Here is a 25,192-nt window from a genome sequence, read left to right as displayed (position 1 = left end):
GAAAGCTCTGCTTTAGAGTAACACATCTGGTTTTAATTATATCCCAAAGCATTAAAATATCTTAAGAGTAAGTTAATTCTAAAAAGACATTCAGCATTGGCCATGCCTACAGAAGCTTCCCAACCAGAGGCACCAGCTCATGGAGGCTGAGCTGTTTGGGGGCCCCTCAATGTGCAAAGTGCTGGTGCTCTGGCCCGCACCACCGTGATCATCCTTCTCCTGACGCTTGGGCACACAGCTTGGTGCAGCGCTCAGCCTCTCACTCGTAGGAGCACCACCTTGTCATGGTGAGTGGGCTTCCACGTTTCTATTATCCCTGTGAGCGAAGCCATTGGGAGTCTCATACTCCCAGTAGGGTCACCCAAGGCAGTAAGGTCAAAGGGGAGGAGCTAGAAAGAATGATCCAGTAAGTCCTCAACGGCAGAACAGGCAGAGACAGCAGATAAGAATCTACCAGTCATTGCAATACCCATGCCATCAGAATAGTGCCTTACTGTGAAGACTGTGTGTTGATCAGCATGCACTGAACTCCACACATAGGCATTTTCAGGGGGAAAACCCACACCCTCCCAATATGGCGGAGCACTTTGGTGTATGCCGCAGTGCCCGGCTTTCTCTCGACTGTGCAATGTCACAAGCACCTGTCACATGTGCGTGAGTCACGTGATGATGGGCCCTCAATCTTCAGCGCAAGGTGGTGCCACTGTTCCCAACTAAATCCTACCTGTGAAAGTTGGTGGGCACGTTCACAAAACCACACTATATTTCAAGTTATAACCCCAGCTTGATCCCGCCATGTGTTTTCAAGGAGAGAAGGAAATATGTGAAAGACACTCTAATGCCATGTTGCCCTAATGCACTGAGACATCACAATGACCTATACATCTGCGTGATATCTTGAATCCATTTTTTTTTCCTGGGCAAGGAGGATACATTGCAATGTGATTTCTGAAGACAGAACTACTATATACTGTGCTTTAATAGTATAGTTTATTCAGTAGCCATCTGGTGCCAAAAGGTTACCAAATTTGAAATGTTGTGGGGAAAGCCGAACTCTTACTACCAAAGTAGTTAGGCAGCTCTTACACCCAACATGCAAATACTGTTTCTAACAGTTTCTGCGTAGCGGACACAATCACAAACAGCTTTAAATGTCTGCCTTTTTCTTCCATAACAGAACAAAACTCTACTCACCTCTAATTCAAGACGAGAAGAGAGATTGATCAGACTACTCCAGTTTCGAACTTCTCCAGAAAATGATGACTTTGCTAATAGCATTGGCACTGTTTTGTGGCCAACCCCAGCTTCAAGGGTTATAACAACAGTTTCAATTTTCATTTTCATCGTCTCTCCTGTGGGGACCAACTCAATTACAGAAGCAGGATCTTTATTTTCACTTGACTCTTCAAGAAACCACATTTTTAGATTTTTAATATTCTTCTGATCCCAAATATCTGGAGGTACTGGACTAATGTCTTTCTCTGTAGTCTCATTTGTTGGGAAGAGTGCTGATGTAATGGTTGTTACTGTATTTAAGATAATTGGTGTCACCTAAGTTTAGAAAAAAAATTATCAAATGAAAAACTATGTATTTCTAATTTGACTTAGTGAATCAAAAAATCACTACATATTAGAAGAAATACAAATATAGTATTATTATAGGTATACAAATAGGATCATATGTTTGAAATTGGCAGTGAAAGGAATGAAACACTGTAATACTATCCTCTGAGTAACTTATTTGTTCATTTTTCCAAGGGACTTCTGAGTCTTAGGATGGATTCAAAACTTGTAAAATAAAAAGTGTAAGGACATGTATAAAATGGTCTGTAAAGGAAAAAATACCATTCCCCCCCCCCCCCCCCGGATGAATCCAGACACAATTTTAAATGTACCTTAATTGTGATGGACTTAATTGACAGATCAGCTTTCTGAGGATCTTCACCTGACTGTATCATATCAAAAAAGAGGTCACAGGGCTGCAATATCTGAATATAAATCACAATAAATTGAAAAATATAAATTTGTTGGTTAAAAATGCTTTCTAAATGCACAGTCAACATCATATACATTTCCTATGCAAAACAGCAGTCTGTGAAACAAATGCAGACATCCTGACTTGTAAAACATTTGACAAATTTCTTTAGCTATGGGTAGTTGCCTAGAAGGAAGGGAGATAGAAGCACACAACATGGTGCTGTTCAAGCAAATTCCAGGGCTACATAGGTGGCTTCTGAGCTAGATTGAGAATTGAACATGCAGCACCAAACTCATGGTCTGCGATGTGGGTGCAGATTCAGAACAAGTAAGTGCAATTCCCATCAGCACTGCACAGTATGGACGAGGAAGTATAATCTTATCTATACAGTGGTACCTCTGGTTAAGAACTTAATTCGTCCTGGAGGTCCGTTCTTAACCTGAAACTGTTCTTACCCTGAAGCACCACTTTAGCTAATGGGGGCTCCTGCTGCCGCCATGCCACCAGAGCACGATTTCTGTTCTCATCCTGAAGCAAAGTTCTTAACCTGAGGTACTATTTCTGGGTTAGCGGAGTCTGTAACCTGAAGCGTTTGTAACCTGAGGTACCACTGTACTGTAATCAAATAAGGTTGCACATCTCCATAGAAGTCATAGTGTGCAGGTATTGCCCTTACATGTGACCAGCAGCAGTCAGTGGGGTGGTGGCACTTACCTGACCTCTTATCACTAGCGTCACTGTGGCTTACCAGGCGGGAGAGTGATGAGGTGCAAATGCAGCAGCAGGACGGCAACATTCTCGCCCCTCCTCAACTGCAGTGACAGGAGGTCAGATAAGGACCACTGAACTATGGATCACTATAGAACGTAACTATTGTCTTAAGAGACTCTAATATTACTCATTTATGTTGCATCCTGTTATATACCATAAGCACAGGTTTAATTTACATCTGCATAGCACTGCACATTTCTGCCTTAGCTATCTTATATATAATCTTACCGTAGTAATACTGCCCTTTCTCATATCTGGAAGAAAAGGGCAGGCTTTCACCATTATATCTTTAACAGCAGCTGTCATTTTATACATTTCAGGGCCATATTTCATGGAGACTTCACACTGTGCTGTAGCCACCAGTGCAGGAGCATCACTTCTTGTTAAATCAGCCACAAATACAATCTCAGGATTTTTAATGACGACATGTATTTCCATTGTGGATACCGGTTGTACAGAAACTAAAAATGCAACATTTAGTACAATCAATCCAATTTTACTTCACAACCATCAATCCATCTCTAGTCTTTGCTTTTAAGTAAAAATGATGATAGATTCCAATGTTAATATTTTAAGAGCAGCCCTACTGAATCAGACCAAAGGTCTATCTTGTCCAGCATTCTGTTTCTCCCAGTGGCCAAACAGATGCGAGTGAGTGATCAGTTACCATTAGATCTGGAAAGATCCCCCTCTGCCCAGCAGGGGAGGCTGCACAAGGGCTTCTCCTAAAGAAGCCCTTACAGAGTTTGCCCTCCACCTCATTGCAGGAGCATTTCACCTCTGCTGCCTAAACACTTTGGTGCTGCCCCTAGCTGTACTGACCCCCCCCCCCGGTAAGATAAAAGGTCACTGCACTTACATATCCCAGAAGAGGGGCGGTGTGGTGGATTGCATCTTTGTGTCACATGTTATTTATTCAAAAATTCAACTATTTTATGTGGAAGGCAGGACAGACAGTGATCATCTTTCACTGGTGGTCCAGTGAAAACAACAAAGACCCCATTACTATCCACTCAATGCAGTGAGTGTGTATTGGTGATAGGCGCATAAGATGGACACCAGCAATGGCAGCTGAAATACAACGAATCTTAGGGAATCAGACTATGATGAAATCAAGAGAAGTAACTGACTGTAGCATTAGACCAGGCATCCCCAAACTTTGACCCTCCAGATGTTTTGGACTACAATTCCCATCATCCCTAATCACTGGTCCTGTTAGGTAGGGATCATGGGAGTTGTAGGCCAAAACATCTGGAGGGCCACAGTTTGGGGATGCCTGCATTAGACATTAGACTTGTCTACACCAGCAAACTTTAGAAGGAACTTGGAATATTTGTGAGTTATATCAGGAGATAACCAGGGAATTCTACCTCCCATCCTAAAACTCATACAAGTGCATGGAACTGGTTGACAGGGACTGTAAGCTTAAGAAAAAAGAACTGATCAAATTAGCTAGACAAGTTCAATTTGCCCAAACAGATGAGGCCATTTCTCTTTTACAACTGCAACGGTGAGAGTTTAACATTGATAAAGCAGAAAAAAAGGGCACATGATGTAAACAGTTGGAAATCCTTGGGTCTCGCTCTTATTGAGGTGAACAAAGCCAAATTCTGGAACCTAATCCAAGGAGGCTTTTCAGATAAACCTTTTGAGCCTGTACCTCCCATTACCTGAAATATGGGTGGCCCATTTTAGTGCCATCTTTGGAAGTAAAATGAATACAATTCATTTTACAATTCATTTCCCTCTCTTGGAAATCGTGAAGTGTCCATTTTGCATTATGCTGATGACCTAGTCCTGCTATCTTTGAACAAAACTGGACTCAGAAGGATGCTGGTCAAATTTGGCCAACTGTGTAAAAAAGAACACCTAAACGTTAATTATGCCAAAACTAAGGTTGCCGTATTCAGTAAGAGGGTTACCAAGTCCCAGTGGACATTAGATGGTCACACTCTGAAGCAAGTATAGATTTAAATACCTAGGATTACTTATTGATGAAAAGCTTTCATGTAACCCCCCATCAGGATGCAATCAAGCTATTATCTGCCTACTCGACTGGACAGCTGTACAGGTTCTTCCATTTGAAGGGGTGGCGGTTAATCAATCCAGTCATCAAGCCCTACGTTGCACAAATGCTTTACGGGGTTGAGATTTGGGGAAGCGGTATTAAATCCGAACTAGAAGCTCAACAAATTAATGAGGCAGACAATGGGGCTCCCACCGGGAACACCAGCAGTTCATCTCAGAGCTGAGTTGGGTCTCCCCTTGATGACAGCCAGAATCGATCTAGCCTATCTCAGATACTGGTGCAGACTAAATGCCTTTGAGGACCATATTCTTACCAAGCTCTGCTTACCAAGATCTGTTTTAAAAACAAATCTGTAGTGGTGCTGTAGTTTATCCTTTTTTCCAAAGCCATACTGTCAGGGTAAACTACAGCACCACAACAGATTTGTTTTCATCAAATAAAATACTGTTTTTTCCAGATTATTCTGAAATTACATAGAGGGAAAGAAGTTTGGAAGCCAGGGAGGGGGAAAGGAGCACATGAACAGAGAGCAGGGAACTTTAATGGGATAGAAGAATGGGTCAGCTTCAGGGGTCAATTGCCAGATAAGATATGGTTAGACTATATAGTCAGAAACTTTTTCTAAATTCAATTCAATTTAAATTAACTTCATCACATAATTTAGCTATAAAAAGCAAGAGCTTTAATTTAGCAGCAAAAGACCAGTCCTTTGAAGAAAGAATCATAGAACTGTAGAGTTGGAAGAGACCCAAATGATCATTTATTCTAACCCAGGCATCCCCAAACTGCAGCCCTCCAGATGTTTTGGCCTACAACTCACATGATCCCTATCTAAGAGGACCAGTGGTCAGGGATGATGGGAATTGTAGTTCAAAACATCTGGAGGGCCGAAGTTTGGGGATGCCTGTTCTAACCCCCTGAAATGTAGAAATTACAGCTACGGAATCCCTGACAGATGGCCATCCATCCTCTGATTAAAATCCTCCAATGAAGGAGAGTTCACCACTTTCTGAGGCAGTCTGTTTCACTGTTGAACAACTCTTACCGTCAGAAAGTTCCTCCTAATGTTTAAGATCTTTCTCACTGCTAAGATGTATATCTTGTATCTCATATTATTTTTTATCATACATAAGCCTTGTGGTACTTTACAAATAAAGATTTAGGTTTTCCTCCAAGATATATAAAATGTAAAAGTATAAATACATGAAAATGAAAGGGTTGGGGTGTCATGTAGTGAGTTTAACATATACCAAATTATATTATTAAGTTATAACCGAAGGGAGAAATTCAGATAGGCAGTGATTCTATTAGGACAGACAGAAAAGTAACATTTAAGCTCCTCTCAGGTACGCTCCATTGCCATTCTAAGAGAACGAGGGAGGCATTCATGGTGAGTTCCAGTACCCCTTTTTCTAGAAAAAATAGCACTGCTAACAGGCCTTTGCAGCTGTTTAAATTGATCAGCCAGTCACTTTAATGATTATGTGTTTTGTTTTTAGTAGTGTTTTATGTTTTACTGTTGTACACTGCCCTGATATTTATGATATGGCAGTACAGAAATACTAGGTTTTCAGCCTGCACCTGCAGGGTCCTGGTACTGATCACTTACCTTGTTCCTTCACAGCTAAAGTTTGCTTGAAGTTTTTCTGCGCAGCGGCACTTTCAGCAGTAGCATTTAGAAATACATCCGCAACAGTAAGAAGAAATTCTATGCTAGCACAGACATATGTCTCATTAACAACTGTGTCAAGAACAGTGTTGCCATCTCTCGCCTGCTTATAAGATATATCCATCATGACTTTCTTTTCGGATTCACACTTCATTTCTACCATTCTGAAAGACAAGTTAGTAGAGCAAATACTATAATTAGAAAAGTATTACATTGCCCAATAGTGTTCTTAATGACAACAACCACTTTGGTACTAATAAGTGCTGGAAGTTTGCATTCAACTCAGTTTCTGAGAGGGATTTCCATGGGTTAAGACAGATAGAGTAGGGGATCTCCAGATTCCCAGACTATTCCTGTAAGTTTATTGCTATGCTGACTTCTCTCTCTCTCTCTCTCTCTCTCTCTTAGATGTTTAGATGGATAAATCTTAGGTTTCATCCAGGTTACAACTTTCTGCTCCTCCTCAAATTCCTTCTCTGGACCTAGAGGTGAAAGGAATTTATCTTCTGAGAACAAAGGGGCAAGCATGGCTTCTTTTGTTTCTTCAACTAGATAGCTAGCTTGGGGTATAGAACTCCTTCCCTATCAAGAATCTACTTCCTTTAATAAACATAAGCTTTCTTATTTTATACCAAGTTTCAGTCAAAATACCTGTCAGAGGTGTGTGGCTACTCGCGAGTAAAGACACTCCACTCTGTCTTCCTTTTTAGGGTTTTATTGTGCATACTATTTACAGTGCAAAGAACTCCGCAAACATGACTGCCTAGTCCATGTCAGAACCCCGCAACAGCTTCTTCCGGGTTTTCCTCCAACATAAAAGCCACAACATAAAAGCACCCCAAAGTGCCACCCTCTAGCCCTACGGGTGGCCGCTCGCCTCAATTCTGGTGTTGTGTTCTCTGGCTTTCCCAGCTCCTCCTCCCCAGCTCCTCTCTCATGGCGATGTTGTGGCTCTTTCATTTGCAACCCTGACACCTCCCTGCTTACTTCCTCATTCCTTTCTCCTGACTCACTGTCACTGCTCGGTGAAGAGCTTGTCAGGAGAACCGGTGGGGGCTCCCTGTACGTGTGTCCCCTGGCAATACCTTTCAGCTAAAGGTGTGTTCCAAGCAAAACTTCAATTACGATAACTAAAGTTAATTTCAGCTGCTAAATGCAAACTCTATATGCTAACAATATGAAAGTTGATATGTGTTTTATGTACTATCGCTATAAAGTCATAAATTAAATTTATTACCGGTATTCTTGTACTTGTTTTTCTTTTAATTTAATAAAATAAAATTGAGGAAAAAATTACCTTGGTGTAGCGTTCTGGACTGTCTGTCGTTTATCATCTAAAGTGCAGTTTGTTAATTTGACTGAGGCATTCATTGACCCATCTGACACCATTTTGACAGCCGCTGATATTAACAACAGTTTAAATTCTGCAAGTTTCAAATGACCATCTCGTTCACTCTGATTTGTAGGCTGCTTTGAAAAGAAAATACATAGTTTAATGCATGAATTAAAGAAAATGTTTCTGCAAAAATACAAATTCTGTTACTGCAATCAGATCAAAACTAAATTAGTAAATCATATAATGAGTTGGACTGAAAGAATTGCAACCAGAAGTAGTTTACTTAGTAGTGCTGTTTCACAAACGTTTGTGCAAGTGATTTGCACAACATATATGTGGTTGTACCAAAGTTGTACTTCTTGTTCATACAACGGATACACGCAAAGGCTACATTTGAAAATAAACATTAATGGCCAGGACTTATAATAGGATAGATAATGTGATTGTTTCAATTACAGCTACCCTGGAGATTCAGTTGACTTAATTAGAATAATGAGCCTTCTGAATCAAACGGTATTCACTTTCAGTTTATTTCAATTTTAAAGTAATGCATTTTATAATGCTTTGTTAGCAGTCTCAGGCAGTGAGAAAAGTCAATAAATAAATATGGGGATGAATGTAACTAAGAGCTTTGCAGAGTAGGCCTATTGAAATTAATGAACCTAAGTTAGTCAGGTTCATTAATTTCAAAGGGTATATTTTGCATATGAATAATGTTTAAAACAGATCATGGTAATCAATGAGTAATTCTTACATTGTTACGAGACTGCCTAGAATAGACAGGAATGCTCCCTCTACACGGAAGCAGTGGACATGGGATTAGGCAAAACATACCCTATGCTCCTTTGTAAGTATGCCACAAAAATTTAGAACTTTTAAAAACTCTGAAGAACTGAACTACTCATTTCATGCAAGGTATTCCCAGTAACCCCAAATTATATTCCTGCTCAACTGGCTAAGCAGAAGATTTAACAGTGACATAAAAACCTGATTCACCATGAGGCAACATCTAGCTGCCACTAGACATATTATTTTCCAGGTTTGAATGTGTAGTTATTTCCTCCCAGATCTCTAGCCAGTTGCAGAAAATCTAGGTCCAACCCACCAAGTTTATTTTATAGAAAATTACGTTTTATTTACCTGGCTGGAATTTGGACTGTACAAAACTAGAGTCAGGGAATCAATCCGGAAGTCCAATTTCAGTACTGTTTTAGTCTTAACTGAGGAACGTGCTTCTACAACAGCAGATGTCACTATTCTTATTCCAGCTATAAACATTAGGAACAGAAGACACAATTATAATTACCATAGTAACAAAAAAGAAAAAAGTTATAGTCTCTAATGCACTACATTTTCAAAGAGAATAAACATAACTAGATGAATGTAAATATAACAATCTTGCCATCAATGACCATCACCAGAGCAATAAGTTTGCCAGACTGACAGTTATGAAACACTCTGCTTAAAACATGGTTATTCAGTTAACTGATTTTGTATAGGCTATGGGGTTCTTAAGGTTGTTTTCCTTACACACAACAGGTCCAGCCCATACTGGACTCAGGTGGATTTGGTTCCCCCGGTCTTGAAGGAACTTTTAAGCAGCCCATTTCCAGAAGCATGTTTTACCAAGCTAGATAAATAAGAAATACACAGCACCCACCCACAAGCAAAACATGTGAACATGGCAGAAAGCTTAGGCACATGCAGTATGTGGCCCTGGAGACACACCCTTCAGATAACCCCAAGGGACCCTGACATACTGGACCCAGCTCCAAAGCTGACCAGAAGCAATAGGTAGGGCTATCTAAGAGGAAGAACATTCTGCAGTACTTGCTTCCCAAATGCCACTTCATCAGATGTACACAAAAACATTTTATAATGGTGAGTAAGCATACTAGGTTTAGTCCATGCAGTAGCCCTACAAACCTAATAAAGAAGAGAGTGAGTGGAAAAGGTGTGCAGGTGTTTTGCCACAAACAGAGCATTCAACTCAGACATACTCCTTGCAGATGTCACTGCCATGAGGAAGCAAAACCTAAACTATGTACAGAGGAACAGATAGGGAAGGAGCATCCATGGCAAGGGATGAGAATTAAAATTTTGGAATAATTCCATATTGGTCTGTAAGAGTAAAAAGGTTAGCAAGTGATGATGCCCACCAATCTGCATATGTACTTTTTTGTGAAGTATAGTTATAAGGATGTGGGTACTGTGCTGTTTTGAGAAGTGCTTTAAGGCAGCCCCGTGGTTCCAAGTGGAAGCGCTGCTTCTCCTGCAAGCAAGTGAGCAGCAGTGGAGAGGAGGGTGGGGAGACTCTTCCCACCATCCTGCTGCTTCCACTTGCCTGCTTGCAAAAAAGTATATGAACTATGCTTTTAAAAAGCACATTAATTTCAACTCATCTGCTGGTTGGTGGGCATTAAATCCTGATGCCTTACCTGTGTAATCCTGTTCTCTGCTGGGAGCAGGACACACAGCCAATGCAGGATTAAACGCTGTCCTCCTGCTCATCAGTTGACATCACCAGTGATGTCAGCTGATAGATAGATGGGTGTGGTGGTGGTTTGGCTTTGCAAGCCAAAGTGGAACCCCTGGTGTGCCGAGACTGGCCCATAAGATGGAGGTTCCTCACTCCTGATCTAGGACATCATCAAGGCATAAGTGTTGAATGAACAAAGGTAGAAGCAGCACAAGATGCCCTTATGGCTAATACCACTGCCTCATGGGTGCACCATAACCCAACATCTGCCTTACCCAACACCTGCCAAAGCACAGAACTGGGCTTGAATTAATTGTTAAATTCAATCATTGATGGAAAACCAATCTTATTCAATCAATTACAGGGGGAAAAACATTTCGAGAAGAAATTACTCTAGGGAAATCAACTGAATAAATTACAGCAGGAAAATTAATTAAGCTATCAATCAGCAAGTATAAGCAAGAGGAAACAATCACAGACTAAGCTGAAGTGATGACTCCAGGAAGGGGGGGAAATCCCCTCCCACAAAAGGAGGCAAACACACACAAGCCACGCAAAACAAATCACCTGTCCTGAACACACACAACTAACAAAAAAATAACACAAGGAAAATCAGAAATGCTGGGGAAATAACACAATAACAAAAATTGCACAATAACTCAGTAATGTAATTGAGGTGGCTTCCTGGAATGGACTAGTTAGAAGTTCCTGAGATAAGAGTACATTCCTGCCTTTGAGCACTAGAGAGAGGTAAACACACCTGTGCCCAGTGTGTCAGCATGAGAGAAAGAATGTTTGGATCATTAAAAAAGGAAGAAAACAATGGATTTCAAAATAAACTGTCAAATATGAATATGAGCAGGCTTCTATATATGAAATATAATATAGGTCTGTCAAAATATAGCAAAAAGCATGACGTACCAACTGTAGATGATACTGCTCACCAACCCATTTACAGAATTTTGTCTATGAATTAAATAGTAAAACTATGTAGATCAAGACCTAATGTTGCAAGTGTGTTTTGTGTAAGATGTTCATTTAAATTCACTCAAAACAAAAATGTATAGTTCATGTAACTATTAAATTAAACTAGTAACTTCTTCTATTGGAAAGAGATAATTGAACTGTGGCTTAAGCTTTAAAACACATACCTCCAGAATGTTGGGAAACACTTGCTGTTCCACTATGGATGCTTAGTACATCTTTTTTTTCCGGTACAGGAGGTGGAGGGCCAGAGCTATCCCCTAAATTTTCATTCAGTGTTCTCAAGATAGTTGTTATATCATCCTGACTCAGAATCAGCTTTGAAAAGAAGTTGATTAGTCTTAATTGCAAGTTGAGTATATATAACTGTATTAAATGTTACAGGTCCTCTAGAATCAAAAGGTTTTTTATCTTGTAATAAGGATTATAAATTCATCTTAAGTTAATAATAATAATAATAATAATAATAATAATAATAATAATAATAGCTGCAGGCAAGGAGGGCAGAACAGCATCAGTAGTGCTGCATTTGGAGGAGCAGGGATAGAGCAGGATAGTGACCACTGGACTGGCAGCACCTTGTGTGTGCACTTGCGCATCGCCACCAACCGAGGGCTCCAACATCACCATCCTGCCCCATCTGTGCCCTGGCAAATGCACCTCCGCCACCACTTCATGCATTGCTACTGCATTGGAGTGGGGGGGGGAAATCAAAATTTATTCCATGTTTACATTCAAATGCTTGTGCAGAGAAAATATTTCTTGAATACACAGCAAACTTCAAAATAATAGATAAACTGAAATTGAGGCCTGCCTCTCCTCATTTCTTGGACTTTTCAAACTATACTTTGCCCTCAAAAGTGAGGGGGTGGGGCAGCGGCACGAGGAACAGATCTTGGGCTCATGTATTCCCTTCCTTGACCATGGATAAAACTGAAATGGAGGATTGATTTGAATATTTTATCTCTATGGCTCATTTTCCCTGCAATAAAAGGATTAAGGGAGGAAAGCATACAAATATGAAGCACACATCCAATCTCTCCTTGTAGAATCTGGGACCAAGAATAAGTAAACACTGAAAGATGCTCTAATTATTTATTTTGTGCTATATACAGAAGTGGTCTGGAAGACCTAATATTTTTGCTTATTTAAATTTGTACCCTATATCGAAATCTTGTTTATTAACCATATTTATAATCCACCCTTCACCCAAAGTTCCCAAGGGAACATTAAAACAAACAAAAATTAAAGAGTAATATTAAAACATATATAGCAAACATGAATTCCATGTAAACAAAAACAACAGGAGCAATAAAAATACAATCCACTACACCTCAACATACCATAAATGCCTGGATGACTAAACAACAATGTTCATTAAGCAATTAACAAATGTTGATGAACTTTTAATTGTATTCAAATGTTCTGTTCTATAAACAGATGGAAGGGACTCCTTACATTCACAGAAAGTAACACCTGCAGCCCAGGGTCTAGCAAATCACAAACTATATGCTGCTAAATTACAAGATGCAAGAAATATTGGGATATTTTAATTCCTATTCATATTGACAATAGTTGCAAGAATATACATCTTTGTGACTAAGAACTTACATTCATTGGCTTGAGACGTCCAAGTATTTTAATGTCAGGAATTTCATGATACCAGAGAGCGGCTAAATTGCGTTCAACACCAACTTCAAGATTTAATGGTTGCAGCAGCTGTATTTCATTTTGCAATAAACCACTTATACAACTTGATCTGTAAATGAGAATGAAAAAATATAGTCACAATCCAATTAAAGTTTCTCTTCAACCAGGTATTTGGCTGATTGACATTATAAGGCCATTTAAATGTGTCTGATGGAAAGGGGTTATTGGTTTGTTTTGCTTTTGCTTTATTTTGGATTTTGTGTTTTCATTTTGTATTTTCATTTTGTGAACCACCCTGTGATCTTCAGATGAAGGGTGGTATAAAATAAGATAAAATTATTAAAAAATTAATGTTCACAAGGCTGCATTCAATTTTGTTTTTTAATTATTATTTCCCCCTGTTCTTAGACCGTTTCCATTTTAGCTGTAAGCTCCCATGTGCCTGTCGGGGAAAAGGTGGAATATAAATATAAATATTTAGGACTGCTTTACCTGCAAACGGGCTCAGGATTGCAGCTTTGATGAAATACTTCATTAAGTGTTTTGTACCTGTGTAAACATCCAACTATATACGCTATGTAGGACAATGCTGGATATTCATTTCGAGTGGATATATTTTTCATTGATTTGTTTTATTATTGAAATTTCTATTCCATAGTTCAAACAGAAACACATAATGGTTTTCAGTACTAAATCTACAAGTACATGAAAGCACTGAAGGGAGTCATCTGGAGCTTTGGAGTGTGCTGCCATTAGCATCTTGATTTCTCCTTTTAATCTTCTGCAAGGGAGATGGACGTGCTAATCCAGTGTGCCCGATTCTTGTAATAAACTGAAGTTTTTATTATTTAATTCTTATTATTTATTATTATTAACTTATGTACTTGCTTCATGGAGTATGTATTATTTTATAAACTGTATATAGGCTTCAATAAAGAAAATATTGAAATAGTATTTAAAGAGTAGTTGTTAAGCCTGTTCTAGACAGGGTTTCTCTCTTTTTGAAGCACCAGGTGCATTACCAGTTTTCCTGAATAAATTACTGTCATCTGAGGCAGACTGCCTCATGGTGTGGAGTACACCAGCTTCCACTGGTGGCCTAGCTACAGTCCTATCTGGATAGGTTTCATTCCAGTCAACTAAATTATGGTGCAACCCTACTACCGGTAGCTCTGCTAAGTCAAAGGAAAGCTACCCTTCAGGTAGATACCAACCATACTATTTCCCTTTGGCTAGCAGGGCTGGTAGGGCCACATCCTATTTTAGTTAGGTACCAATAATACTTTTCCAGGCCCTATCTGGAGTTCTTTTGACACTGAGAGCCCATCACAGCTTTGAACTAAGATCTTCATCAAAGGCCCCCTCCAGGTTATGCCACCATCCGAAATGCAGCAGGTGGAGTTACTAAAGGACCATCTCAGTTGTCACCCAGTTGTGGAATGCTTTCTGCAGGAAGGTTTGACAAGTGCTTGTGATTATGTTACTTTAGTGCCTGCCAATTATCAGATGAACAGCCTGCTGTTTTAGATTATTATTCTAATACTGAATCTGATCTGTTAAATGTGAAGCTGTTTTGTTCTGAAGCTGTTTTGTCCTCAATGACTATAATTTCCTTCTGTTTCTGCCTTCGCTTGGAGTGGACCTTAGAGGGTGCATTTTTTTTCTTGTCTTCTACTTCTGAGGCTTATACATAGCTGTGGTAAAGGTAAAGGGGATGTGGGTGGCACTGTGGTCTAAGCCACTGGGTCTCTTGGGCTTGCCGATCAGAAGGTCAGAGGTTCGAATCCGAATGACAGGATGAGCTCCAGTTGTTCTGTCCCAGATTCTGCCAACTTAGTGGTTTAAAAGCAGACCAGGGTTCAGCTTCCCTCCCCGCAGCTCCTGCCTTGATGAGGGAGCCTGTTGTGGGGGTGCTTCACTGCAACTCCTCAAAAAAATGAGCCTGGGGCGACAGCCTCACCCCTCACACTGTGTCCCTGGAGTGGACCACACACATCACTGTAGATTAAATCTAGCACCCTGGTGCTTTTCTTTTCAGTCTATGAAGGAAACAAAGGTTTCACACTTTTCTCAGTAATGCAACTTACACACTTTGGTTTACCTTCACTACTAACTGTACCTTCATACTGTCTGCATTGAAATTGAGTTTATTGGTCCTCATCCAGTCAACCACACCACATCCAAGCACTACTTTAGTACAGTCAAACCTCGGTTTAAGTATGCCTCGGTTTGAGTATTTTCAGTTTAAGTACTCCACGGACCTATCTGGAATGGATTAATCCACTTTCCATTACTTTCATTGGGAAAGTTCGCTTCAGGTTAAGTACGCTTCAGTTTGAGTACTCCATGGACTGTCTGGAATGGATTAATCCACTTTCCATTACTTTCAATGGGAAAGTTCGCTTCAGGTTAAGTACGCTTCAGTTTGAGTACAGACTACCGGAACCAATTGTGTTTGTAAACCGAGGTACCACTGTACCGCTGCCTCATATAAATTAGATTTAAAAGGGAAAGAGTTCAGTGTCATTGCACACTGATGACACCTCATCCTAAACCTCCAGATGACCTCAATAGTTCCATCTAATGGAAGAATCTTCTCTCTTTAAGAACGTTAGCAAAATTAAAACTTTGATTTGTAAGTAGAACAGTGTTTACTTAGTACATTTTCTTCAGTTTTGTTACTTAATTTAGAACAACTTAATTTAGAAGAAATCATTACAAAATCATCTTTATATATTACCTGTACAACTTTAGATCACTCAGTTTCACATGTATACAATCAAGAATAGGTGGGACACTATATCGTAGTGACGTTTTAATGAGAAGGAATTCATTCTTTATGGTGATCAACCCAAAATCAGCAACGATAACATCAGTAGATACTGCCGACTGTGGAATTATGACAACGGGTGCTTTAATATTAATGTCCAGTGCCATTCTGGAACTTTGTTGAGCCAATTCCTTTACACCAGTAGCTGCTTTCTCAGCAGCTTGAACAGTGGCTTCAGTAATTGCTTCCTTTGCTGTCTGAAAATTGTTTACAAAAGCCTAGAAAGGGGACAGGAAATCAGCAACAGATGAGGATAACAGTCACAAGAATACATCATTTATGTATCAGTTTGCTCATTATGCATTACAAATTATCTGTGTTGTTCTCTATGTCTGCCTTTCCCTCTTCCCACACAGTTGAGCAATAAACATGTTTAGAGTAGGAGAGAGAAATTAAAATGCATTATATAGTTCCTTGTTACTTAGACAAATTAACAAAACATAAAAAGGAAAAAAGGTATAACCATGTGGCAACATTATACAAGGTATTGAAATATCATGTTTGTCTCAGAGGCTGACTTCCAATTTTAGTTTTCTATCACCATAGACCCATTTGGTTTAAGTTATAACAAAATTATACCTCTTTTTAAACAAAGAATTATCTAAGCATTGCACAACTAGGAAAGCACACTGATATTGATATACTTAATTTTAATCCCAAAGGTTTTGCTAGACATCAATGTGGCTCAAATGAATATACCGTATTTTTCATTCCATAAGATGCACTTTTTTCCTCCTAAAAAGTAAGAGGACATGTCTGTGGGTTTTATGGAGCGAATGTGTGGTCTCTGGAGCCGAATTGCCAAGGGCTAAAGGCAGATCCTGCTTTCTTTCTTTTTTAAGAAAGAGCTAAAGGCTAACAAGAGGGAATGAGCACATTGAAAGGAACCCGCTCAGCAGCTGATTGCAAGACATCGGGGAGGGAGTTAAGGGAGCTAGCTCCCTTCCCGGCCCCTTGCCTAGGCCTCAATTGTTGTCTGGCTGATTAGAGTATCTGTCTGGAAACTGTAGGAATGGGTTCCTTTCCTTTCCTAGAGAAGCTGCAGAACTGTGAGTTGAACCCCATAAAACAGGATTTTCCCCATTGCATGGAAACTCAGCAACTTTGAGCTGATCCCTTTGCAAAAAAGATGCACAACTCTGAGCTGCCCCCCCTCAAAAAAGGGGCTTTTCCCATTTGTAGAAAAAGCTGCACAACTTTGAGCTTATCCTAATTTTCAAGCAGAAATTTGAAAACAAACCCAACTCTAGTTTGAATAAACCCTTAACTAGTGCTGGGATACAACATAATGTAAGTTATTGAATGTTATTTATTTTATTATTATTTATTAACGTTGTATAGTGCTCTTCACCCGAAGATCATAACAACATAAAAGCAAAATGAAAACACATAATACAGAATAAAACAGAAACAAAAAAAGACCAATAACGCCCCTCCAACAAACACACTTAAAAGGCCATAGAATGTTGATCAGCTAAAGGCCTAGTTATAGAGAAACGCTTTTGCGTGGTGATTCATTACCTATCTTTAGGTGCCAAGCCAAAACATTTTATTGGTCAAAACCGGCACTTTGAATTGAGTTTGGATCTATTTTTTTTGGCAGCCAGTGCAATCAGACCAGAATGAATGTACAGCAATATGCTCAACCCGTCTTGGCCTGCTGAGCAACCTGGCGGTCAAATTCTGTACTAGTTTCTGAACTGTCTTCAAAGGCAGTCCTACATATAATGTGTTGGACTAATCCAGGGGTCAGCAAACTTTTTCAGCAGGGGGCCAGTCCACTGTCCCTCAGAACTTGTGCGGGGCCGGACTATATTTTGTTTTTTAAAAAAATATTTTTATTAAAGAAAAAGATTTTTTTTAAACAATACAAGTTATCAATAACACAACCAATTACATTCTCCCCCCTTTTCCCTCCCCTCCCTCCCTCTCCCACCCTCTAAGGACTTCCCTCAGCTCCCCTCTCTGGTTTGTTTGTACATATTATTCTCTGTATGTTATAAAATTGTACGTATTATTGCCTTATCTATCATGTGTTCTACTAATAAATTGTGGATGTTTATTCAAAACCTGCCAAGGAGTCCAATTCCTTTTGTTCTCTTTTTAAATAGTTTGTAAAAAGTTCCCACTCTTCTTTGAAGTCACGGTTCTCCTTCTCACGTAGTTTTTATGTCAACTTTGCCAACTCTGCATAGCTCATCAGTTTTTCTTGCCATTGTTCTTTCGTTGGGATTTCCTCATTCTTCCATCTTTGTGCTAACAAGACTCTTGCCACTATTGTAGCATACATAAATAAGTTCTTTGTTTTCCTTGGCAGGTCTTGCCCTAGAATCCCTAACAAAAATGCTTCTGGTTCCCCCCCCCCCAATGCCATTTTAAACATCTTTTTCAATTCATTATATATCATCTCCCAATTTTTTTGACTTCTCTTTATTTCCACCACATATGATATAAAGTACCTTCTTTTTCTTTGCATTTCCAATGTATGTTTGACCCGGTTTTGTACATTTTTGCCATTTTTACTGGTGTAATATACCATCTGTAACTCATTTTCATATAGTTCTCTTTCAAAAGAGAACAATCTGTAAATTTCCAATCTACAATATTTCTGAGTCCTCAAATTGTACATTATATCCTATATCTAGCACCCATTTAGTCATAACTGATTTGACCTGGTCTTTCATTTTCCATTCTAGCAGAATGCTGTATGCTTTCTTCAGTAGGTTTCACGTCTTCTTCTATGACCTCCTTTTGAAATCTAGAAATTGTTTAACTAAACCCTTTTTTATCCTCCTTAAACATCTCATTTAATTGTCTGTAATGCAACCAACTCTGAAAATGATCATTAATTTCTTCATAGTCTTTTAATTTCCATTTTCCTTCTTGGTCTTTCAATAAATCTCTGTATGTAAGCCACTTTCCCTTTTTGCCAAGCGGATTGAGTAACGAAGCTTCTATTCTAACAAATCCTTGTATCTTTCCCACACTCTCATTAGTGATTTCCTAATTATATGATTGTAGAGTCCTAATTATATGATTGTAGAGTCCCATGGACTGCAAGAAGATCAAACCTCTCCATTCTGAAGGAAATCAGCCCTGAGTGCTCACTGGAAGGACAGATTGTGAAGCTGAGGCTCCAATACTTTGGCCACCTCATGAGAAGAGAACACTCCCTGGAAAAGACCCTGATGTTGGGAAAGATGGAGGGCACAAGGAGAAGGGGACGACAGAGGACGAGATGGTTGGACAGTGTTCTCAAAGCTACCAACATAAGTCTGACCAAACTGTGGGAGGCAGCGGAAGACAGGAGTGCCTGGCGTGCTCTGGTCCATGGGGTCACGAAGAGTCAGACATGACTACATGACTAAACAACAACAAAGAATCCTTTATGTACTTTCCCTTTCCCATAAGTATGCATGCCATCCATATCTTTTATCATGTCCTTCCAAATCTAATGCTTTTTCCCTTTCCAGTTTTATCCAGTCCCTGATCCAAACCAAAGATGCAGCCTCATAATAGAATTTATAGTCTGGGAGGGCGAAGCCTCCTCTTTCTTTTGTATCTGTAAGTATCTTATGTTGGCCTCCCCCCCCCCCCAACAAATTTGGAAATATCCTTTTGAGGCACTCATTGTTAACCATTACTGGGACTGTCTGAAAAAGAAAGAGCATTTTCGGCAGCACATTCATTTTTATTGCAGCAATTCTTCCTAATAGGGAAAGGTTCATTCTCCTCCATATTTCTAGAATCCTTTTTATCTCACACCAAACTTTTTCATAATTTTACATATTTATATTTCTTGTTGTTAACCATATCCCTAAATATTTTACTTTTTTGTGAATTTCTATCTCAGTACTTTGCACCAAATCTTTTTTCTCTTCTTCTTTTAATTTTTTTAATCCTGCCACTTCCCCAAATTCTTGAATTTTCTCTATCACCTTAGGGAGAGAGTTTTTCGTATCTACTACCGTAATTACTAAATCATCAGTAATTACTAAATTCATTAAATGAATTTAAATTCATTCTTCCCAGTTTTCATCCCTATTATCTTTTTTCTGCTCTTATGTTTCTTGCAAGTACTTCCAGGACCAAGATGAACAACAGCACAGCGGTGATAACAGACATCCTTGCCTAGTTCCTTTTTGTATTTTACATTCCTTCGTTATCATCTGATTTACAATTAATTTTGCATTCTGTTCTGAATATATTGCTTGAATTCTTTATTAAGATTTATCTCCAGTTAATTTCTTCAAAGCAGATTTTTCATAAAATCCCAGGACACATTGTCAAAAGCTTTTTCGGCATCTATAAACATCATTGCCGCTTTTTTTCCTTCATTTTTTACCTCCTTTAATAATGAGATAGGCCTATTGTTTTTTATTTGCATTAGATCAGAGTTTTGTTTTGGAATTACTGTTATGTAAGCTTCCTTCCATGTTCCTGGGATTTCACCTGTCTTTAAAATCTCATTCATCACATCTTTCAATGGATTGACTAATTGTTCACTTAACTTTTTATAATATTTTATTCCATCCGGCCCTGGAGACTTACCGCTTCTTGTCCAATTTATTGCCTCTAAAACTTCTTGAGCTGTTATTTGGGTTTTTAGAGTCACTATTTGTTCCTCTTTTATTTTTGGCAGATTAGTATTTTTTATATATTCCTCTATTTTGAAAATTTCCTTTTTTATACGGATCTAAAAAATATTTCACAAATGCACCTCTTTTTTCCTTCATCTTATATGTAATTTTCCCGTTTATATTTATTTTATTAATGAAATTTGTTTGTTCACTTTTTTCGATTGCCATGCTAACAATTTTCTTGATTTATTGGGATGCTCAAAATATTTCTGCTTCACTCTTGTTATTTTCCAACTTATTTCTTCATTCACTATCATAGAATATTGGGTTTGTAATATTTAAATTGCCTGCTTTACTGACTTTGTTAGCTTTTTTTGACAGTTCCTTCTCCTTTTCTGTGATTTCATCAAAAATTTCATTTTTCATTTTTTTCTTTCAATTTTCTTTTAATTGAATTTTGTTATATAAACAGTCCCCTCACACCGCCTTACTTGCATCCCAGACCATTTGTAATTAAGTTTGACCCTGGAGGTTTATTTCAAAATAATCCCCCAGGGCCTTCTTTACTTTTTCCATAAAATTTTGATCTTCTAAGTAAATCTTCATTCAATCTCCATCTAAATGTAGTTTGGCTTTCTTTTTGAATTTCCATTATCATGAAATTATGACCTGACAATGTTCTGGGATTAATTTCTCTCTCTCTCTCTCTCTCTTTTACTTTGGGTACCAATTCTTTGGAAATCCATAAGACATCTATCCTTGAACTGGTCATGAACTAATCTAACCTAGAGTTTACCAGAGCATACATGACAGACGTTAGACTATCCCTCTCCAGATGGGGCACACCTGGGCCACCAGCAAAGCTGAAGGAAGGCACTCCACACTACTGAGGCCAACTGAGCCTCAAGCAGTAGCAAAGGATCTAGAAATACCCCCAACCTATGTACCTGCTCCTTCAGAGGGAGTGTAACCCCACCAAGAGCAGGCAACCTCCCATCTATCTGGCATAGAGAACCACCCCTTAGCAGTGCCTCAGTCTTATTTGGATTGAGCTTCACAGTCACACAGACATGTTCTCTGCATAGCCACACACCCCAATGACAGTACAAAATTGCACGTATTTATACAAACTTGTGTACACCAATTAGCAGACATGCATAGCTTAATACCCAATTTATAAGGATCAGCTAACAGTCATAGATTAGGAAACTGGACCCATTCCCTCACTTTGTTTATGTCAATAAGAAACAAAAGTAAAATTTGAGAACTTCTCTATTATCTTCTTCACTTGCCAGAGCAAAGAGAGTCAGACACTCTACCACTCCAACTAATGGCATCATTGCACCTACTTTGAAAATAAGTTCCAGAGGTGCATTACTCTTCCACTACACCATTGCTCCCACTATAAGTTAAGTAAAACAATCTCTTCACCTTATTGTATTTTCTAAAATAAAAAGGAAGCTTACCAAAATAGCAGAGACAAATTTGTTGACAAAAACAATCTGAATGCATCCAACAGTTAAGTAAACCTGGCTGTCAACAGCTTCCATATCAGCATACGAAATGTCATATGTAGCATACATGTACGTCACCATTTTGAAACTGAAGACCTCTTTGCCTGTAATATACAGAGCCTTGGAACAGGAAAAAAAGTGTTCAATATTAAGAGTATAATATTTACAAGGTGTGCACAAAATAAAGGTAATGGGCTGCATCCAAAGGTGTTCTTACATTAATGGAAGGAGTCTTTCTGTTCACACAAGGGGTTTGGATAAAGCACAGGTGTCCTTCATTGGAAGTGTCGGTGGAAGAGACAACGTCTGCCAGTTCCCTTTCCCTGCAGCCACCTATGACACCTCTCACCAACCCTCCAGGAGTAGATATTTGGGGAGCATAGGGGGAAAGGTTGGCAAGAACTATGTGGGTCCATTACATAATCCAACCCTACAGCACACTATACAATACAATACATGTGTGGCAGTCACAAAGTAAGTCCTTCCCTGAAGGGCTTCAGTTTAAGTTAACAGACTTCTTTGTCCATACTCTTTGGTATAAAACATACACCCAGAAACCACACCAAGCATGAGGAAAAGCAAGAGATGACTAAAGTCATTATCAATTAAACCAGGCTGAAACCTAATATTTCTATTGCAAGTACGCTGCTTTCTGTACACAGCCTAGCATGCCCTTTAAATGAACACACATACCTTTTTATGCAGTGCTGCCTCATCACAATCCAAAATAACGATATTCTTTAAGTTCGCTGATACTTCAGTTGTTTCTTTCTTCATCATCACCTCACTATCAAGACCTAAATTTAACAGTATTAATTAACAAATCTAATTTGACACAATCTTCAAGGTAATTCCTCTGGGTTCTAGTAACCTTTAAATATTGCAATTGGCATTTTAGTCTTACCTTCAATGCGGATTTCAGATATCCAGTTTTTTTGTTCTCTTATAAAAATGCGTAAACAGGACATGTCTGCACAAACATGGAGATCACAAACATCTTCACACCTTGACTTTTTTGAAGCTATGGGAAAGTTGAAAGCAAAAATGTTATATTTGGAATTCCAATGAGGATCACAGTTGTACAAAGACACAGAGTGCACAAATACAGAGAGGAATACAAACAATTAAAAGTAGTAGATCTACAGATTGGTTTATTTTATTTTCTCATGCAACATTAGAGTTAAAGCAGTATCCTTCAAGTTAACAGAAAACTTTTTGACTAAATATTACCAAGAAATAATGTCTTTATGCCTCCTGCCTCAGGGCATGACTTGACACAGGCAAGGCTACATAAGCAGAGAATGGGCTGTTTATTTTACACGTTTTCTCTAATCCTCAGTACATAGAATCATAGAATCATAGAGTTGGAAGAGACCACAAGGGCCATCCAGTCCAACCCCCTGCCAAGCAGGAAACACCATCAAAGCATTCCTGACAGATGGCTGTCAAGCCTCTGCTTAAAGACCTCCAAAGAAGGAGACTCCACCACACTCCTTGGCAGCAAATTCCACTGTCAAACAGCTCTTACTGTCAGGAAGTTCTTCCTAATGTTTGGTGGAATCTTCTTTCTTGTAGCTCGAATCCATTGCTCCGTGTCCGCTTCTCTGGAGCAGCAGAAAACAACCTTTCTCCCTCCTCTATATGACATCATTTTATATACAGTGGCACCTCTACTTACGAATGACTACTTACAAATTTCTCTACTTACGAAGGGGGGGGGAGGAAAAAACGGCGGCACGCTTACAAATTTTTTGACATCCGAACGCCTGCCCAGCGCTCACCGCCACCGGTGGATCGAGCCCTCGCCACTGCCAGCCTCGCGGGATCGGGCCCTTTCTGTTGTCGCCGCCGCCGCCAGGCCAGCCTTCTGCTGGCCTCGCAGGATCGGGGCCTCACCGCTGCTGCGAGGCCAGCCTTCTGCCAGCCTCGCGGGATTGGGCGTTTGCCGCCGCCGCGAGGCCGCCTCTCCTGCCCTCGGCTTCTCCGCTCGGAGCACAGCCGGAGCCGCCATGCAGAGGAAGCGCCCTCCGCCCCTCAACACCTCCCCAGCCTAGGCGCCCACGCGGTACTGCTGGCCCCACCGGGAGAGGCTCCGCATCGCTGCCGCTGCCCGCACTGTGTCCGTGTGAGCCCAAGTCCCACACGGCCGGCCGCAGGTGCCCTGGCTCGGCCTCCGACGTCACCAGGACTGCAACTCCCATCACCCCGTGGGGCTGCCCCGTGGGGTGATGGGAATTGCAGTCCTGGTTACTGCAGGGCACCCGTGGCCGGCCGTGTGGGACTTGGGCTCGCTCGGACACAGTGCGGGCAGCAGCGATGCGGGGCCTCTCCCGGCGGGGCCAGCAGTACCGCGCGGGCGCCTAGGCTGGGGAGGCGTTGAGGGGAAGAGGGCGCATGTGGTCGGTTAATGGTATTTCTCTGGAGCAGGTTAGCTGTTTCAAATATTTGGGCCAGGAAATCTGATCAAACAGGTCTTTTTTGGCACACAGAGATTATATTGCTACAAATGCATCCAAAGCAGCTATGCTGATTAGATCCTTAAATGCCGAGAAACAGGCACAAACAGTGAAAGTGGCCTTGAGACTTTTTCAAATGAAAGTCCTCCCACTACTTTTGGTGGGCATTGCTTTGGGTTCACGCAGGGATTTTTTAGGACTGGAATCCATCCAATCGCAATTTCTTAGAGCCATCTTCAGGATCCCCACTTCTGTAGCGGGTGCGGTCATGTGATTAGAGGCTGGCTGCCAAGTGTTTTGGTACGTGGCCCTGAAAGCGAAGCTTTGGCTATTGCTTAAGAGCTATGCTTTAAACCCGTGGGTTTGGCCCCCTTGATATTGAGGGATGATTTTCAATCATCCTAGGAAAGGGAGGTCTTAGATGAAGTACAGACTTGTGGACTGTCACACCTTTACTTGGAGTCTATGACATACAGTCAAGCTAGAGCTGTGATTGCTCAGAGATTGGGCCATATTGCTAGACAAGAGGACATAGCCTGCATGAAACCAGGGATGTTCCTGGGGGAGCAGATCTATCAGGTTACACCAGCCCCTTATCTCGCGGTAATCCACTATGTGGAATACCGCAGACTCCTCACTGCGGCCAGACTGAACGTCCTCGAATCTGCGGTATTATGGGGAAGGTACAGGGGAGTTCCATACGATCAGAAAACTTGCCATTGTGCCTTGGGTGAGGTAGAGTCCACCGAACATATCCTCCTGAGCTGCCCTTTCCATGTATATTAAAGACAATGTCTCATAGCCCCATGCCTATCTCAGCTTAGCTGTCTATCCAGAGAAAGTCAGGTTGTACATTTGTTGAATAATCCCACTGGAAAAAGAGCTTTCTTGGTGGCCAAATTTCTTTTCCTAGCTC

The 25,192-nt window shown here is 40.1% G+C and overlaps 1 protein-coding gene across 5 annotated transcripts in view; it reads right to left on the bottom strand.

Moving 5' to 3' along the window:
* The window catches only part of VPS13A (vacuolar protein sorting 13 homolog A), a 167,812-nt gene that overhangs the window by 76,260 nt on the left and 66,360 nt on the right, over positions 1 to 25,192 (bottom strand). For 4 of the 5 annotated variants that reach the window (XM_035100322.2, XM_035100325.2, XM_035100324.2 and 1 more), the window contains 12 exons: positions 22,725 to 22,841; positions 22,514 to 22,617; positions 21,773 to 21,940; positions 15,637 to 15,944; positions 12,858 to 13,005; positions 11,414 to 11,564; positions 8,924 to 9,051; positions 7,745 to 7,917; positions 6,388 to 6,611; positions 2,978 to 3,210; positions 1,896 to 1,988; positions 1,195 to 1,551 (listed from right to left, as the gene is read on the bottom strand). In XM_035100322.2, coding sequence (XP_034956213.1) covers positions 1,195 to 1,551; positions 1,896 to 1,988; positions 2,978 to 3,210; positions 6,388 to 6,611; positions 7,745 to 7,917; positions 8,924 to 9,051; positions 11,414 to 11,564; positions 12,858 to 13,005; positions 15,637 to 15,944; positions 21,773 to 21,940; positions 22,514 to 22,617; positions 22,725 to 22,841 — 2,204 coding nt within the window. The remainder of the gene's footprint in view (positions 1 to 1,194; positions 1,552 to 1,895; positions 1,989 to 2,977; positions 3,211 to 6,387; positions 6,612 to 7,744; positions 7,918 to 8,923; positions 9,052 to 11,413; positions 11,565 to 12,857; positions 13,006 to 15,636; positions 15,945 to 21,772; positions 21,941 to 22,513; positions 22,618 to 22,724; positions 22,842 to 25,192) is intronic. The other variant, XM_035100323.2, reaches the window with a different exon arrangement.

Source organism: Zootoca vivipara, chromosome 11 (genome assembly GCF_963506605.1).
Source record: "Zootoca vivipara chromosome 11, rZooViv1.1, whole genome shotgun sequence".
Taxonomy (NCBI): domain Eukaryota; kingdom Metazoa; phylum Chordata; class Lepidosauria; order Squamata; family Lacertidae; genus Zootoca; species Zootoca vivipara.
Note: the sequence above shows the minus strand (reverse complement) of the source record. Positions and strands in the feature narration are given on the sequence as shown.